We start from the raw sequence: 2287 nt of genomic DNA, 5'->3' as shown, positions 1-2287 counted from the left end.
GATGGATGGATGGATGGATGGATGGATGGAGGATGGGTGGAATAAACGGTTGTGATCTTCCAGAACGATCTTTCAGTTCCTGGTCACACTCATCCAGAGGGTTCAGGATTTCTGGAGGTTTAATCACTATTATCTGCTTTGAAGTCTAAATCAATCAACCTTTAGGCAGCAGGAGGGAATCTCCCTGATGGACGTGATGTCAGCTGGAGTTTACTGTGATCTGCACTGTTTCCATGATGAGCCACTGAGGGAAAGGCTAATCAGAGCAGTGGGAACACTGGGTGGGAGTGGCCTGTTAATATAACTGAAGATTAGCAGGAATGTCTGCAGAGCTCCATCCAAGCTAAACCTGATCGTAAATCTGGAAGCTTTTCTTCTCGCTGTGAGGTTCTCACCACACATCTGTGATCCTTCATGGATCTGTGTTTACAGTGACGGAGCCACAGAAGCAGCATGAGAACGTGTATTTTCTAAACGACTTATGTCTCTGTGCAGCTGATGAGGAAACGGTGCGACCTGAAGAAGAAGCTGCGGGTGACGTTTGTCGGGGAGGCGGGGCTTGACATGGGCGGCCTGACGAAGGAGTGGTTCCTGCTGCTGGTGCGTCAGATCTTCCACACCGACTATGGTGAGATTCCCCCGCAGAGCTGCAGCCATGACACATGGATAAACATTAACGTTACTCCACAGTTCTGATGCAAAACGACCAGCTAACCTCATATAGTCCAGCTTCTAACGGCATGGCCTCGGGAAGTGGGGGTGCTGCAGCACCCTCTAGTGGCAATAGGGGGATTATTTTTAAAATGGGAAATGATTTCGACTTTTATTTTACTATTGCATGTATTCAGATTTTAATTTAAAATTGTAGGGAAATCCTCTTTAAATGTCAAATCGTTCTGGCTTAAACATGTATATAAATGTATCCTTTATCAGACCATATCGTCCCACAATTAAAAAAATTTCTATTTGATAAAAGATCCTATCTCAAAATCTGTGTTATTTTCGTTATCTTGTGCAGGCCAGTTAGTTCTACGTCAGCCTGAACACCTAAATTCAGCCAATCATATGTGACCCTGCCTATGAAAACCCAGCTAAAGTCATTTTTTGGTGAATCTCAACTTAATGTATAAAACCATTCTACACAATGTTAAGAATGTATTCTGAAAAATTCAGATTGATATCTCTAAAATTCACAGAGTAGGGCCATATCAAAGATNAACAGTTCTTTGTGTTCCAGGGATGTTCTCCTTCATGAAGGACTCACGCTGCCACTGGTTCAGCAGCTGGAAGTCAGACAACTATTCAGAGTTCCAGATGGTTGGAACCGTATCCTTTCACAGCAGACCAATCTGGGTTTTTTCCCTAATATTATTGTTATTATTTTATTACTTATACAGTATTTATGGCCAAATAAGTCTGCTCCATGGTGCAGGTGGCGCTCCCTGCTGGAAACCGTTAGAATGACGGCCCAGATCAACTAATTCAGCCTCAAGCTCTTCATCTAAAGTCATTAGTTTCCATCAGAGATGAACTGATCATGGGAACGTTGGTCTCTGCCTACCTGCATAACTGCTGGTGTTTCTCTCACTGCTGCTGTCTGAATAACAGCACTGAGAGCTGGGATATGCTGCACTGAGGTGATGGCAGCTCTCTGTGGGTTGGAAACCAGAATGATCCAGCTCTTCATGCAGAGTTAAAGGCCAGCTGGGAGCTGTCAGAAGGTTATATAAGCTAATGGCTGCCTGCTCCCGCCCAGCCCAGTTAAAACACTGATGGTTGTTCACATAAACCTGTTAACACCTTCACAGCTTTGGCATGATACCCTCATGGCATGGAAGACTGGAACCCTGGAGGCTGTTGGTTTGGTTTCAATGAATCCAAAGTCCTGTGAAGGGACCCAGACCAGAGCTGGCTGTTTGGTTTGAGTCTGGAAGGAAATGTGGTGGAAGAAAGGAGGAGTGTTTGCCTCGGGGTGTTCCTGCATGTTCCACATGTGGGCTTTTTCTAAAACCTAATTTTCCCATTATTTGAGGCTCGTTAGTGCTGAGAGGGGAAAGAGAATACTGGGCAGAATGGAATAAAACCAGCACTGTGCAGAGAGCTGGTCATGTGGTGCTGTAGTAAAGAGTGAAGAATAAACAGAAGGAACAATCAGAAATGATGCATTAAAGGAAAAGTCATTCAGAACTCTGAAAATACTTTAAATAAATGATCCGTGTTTTTAATTCAGAGTAATTTTCATGTGAATGTGCTTTACTGGAGGCATCCATGTTTGTCAAAGAACACT

At 43.9% G+C, this 2287-nt stretch overlaps 1 protein-coding gene across 1 annotated transcript in view; it reads left to right on the top strand.

The window, feature by feature from the left end:
• Window positions 1-2287, top strand: part of hectd2 (HECT domain containing E3 ubiquitin protein ligase 2) — a 58365-nt gene that overhangs the window by 24240 nt on the left and 31838 nt on the right. The window contains exons 11-12 of the mRNA XM_015371808.1: window positions 496-628; window positions 1238-1326. Of these exons, the coding sequence (XP_015227294.1) occupies window positions 496-628; window positions 1238-1326 (222 nt within the window). The remainder of the gene's footprint in view (window positions 1-495; window positions 629-1237; window positions 1327-2287) is intronic.

Source organism: Cyprinodon variegatus, unplaced genomic scaffold (assembly GCF_000732505.1).
Source record: "Cyprinodon variegatus isolate N-32 unplaced genomic scaffold, C_variegatus-1.0 Scaffold65, whole genome shotgun sequence".
In the NCBI taxonomy this organism is placed as follows: domain Eukaryota; kingdom Metazoa; phylum Chordata; class Actinopteri; order Cyprinodontiformes; family Cyprinodontidae; genus Cyprinodon; species Cyprinodon variegatus.
The sequence above is the reverse complement of the archived record's forward strand: the minus strand, read 5'-3'. Positions and strand labels throughout refer to the sequence as shown.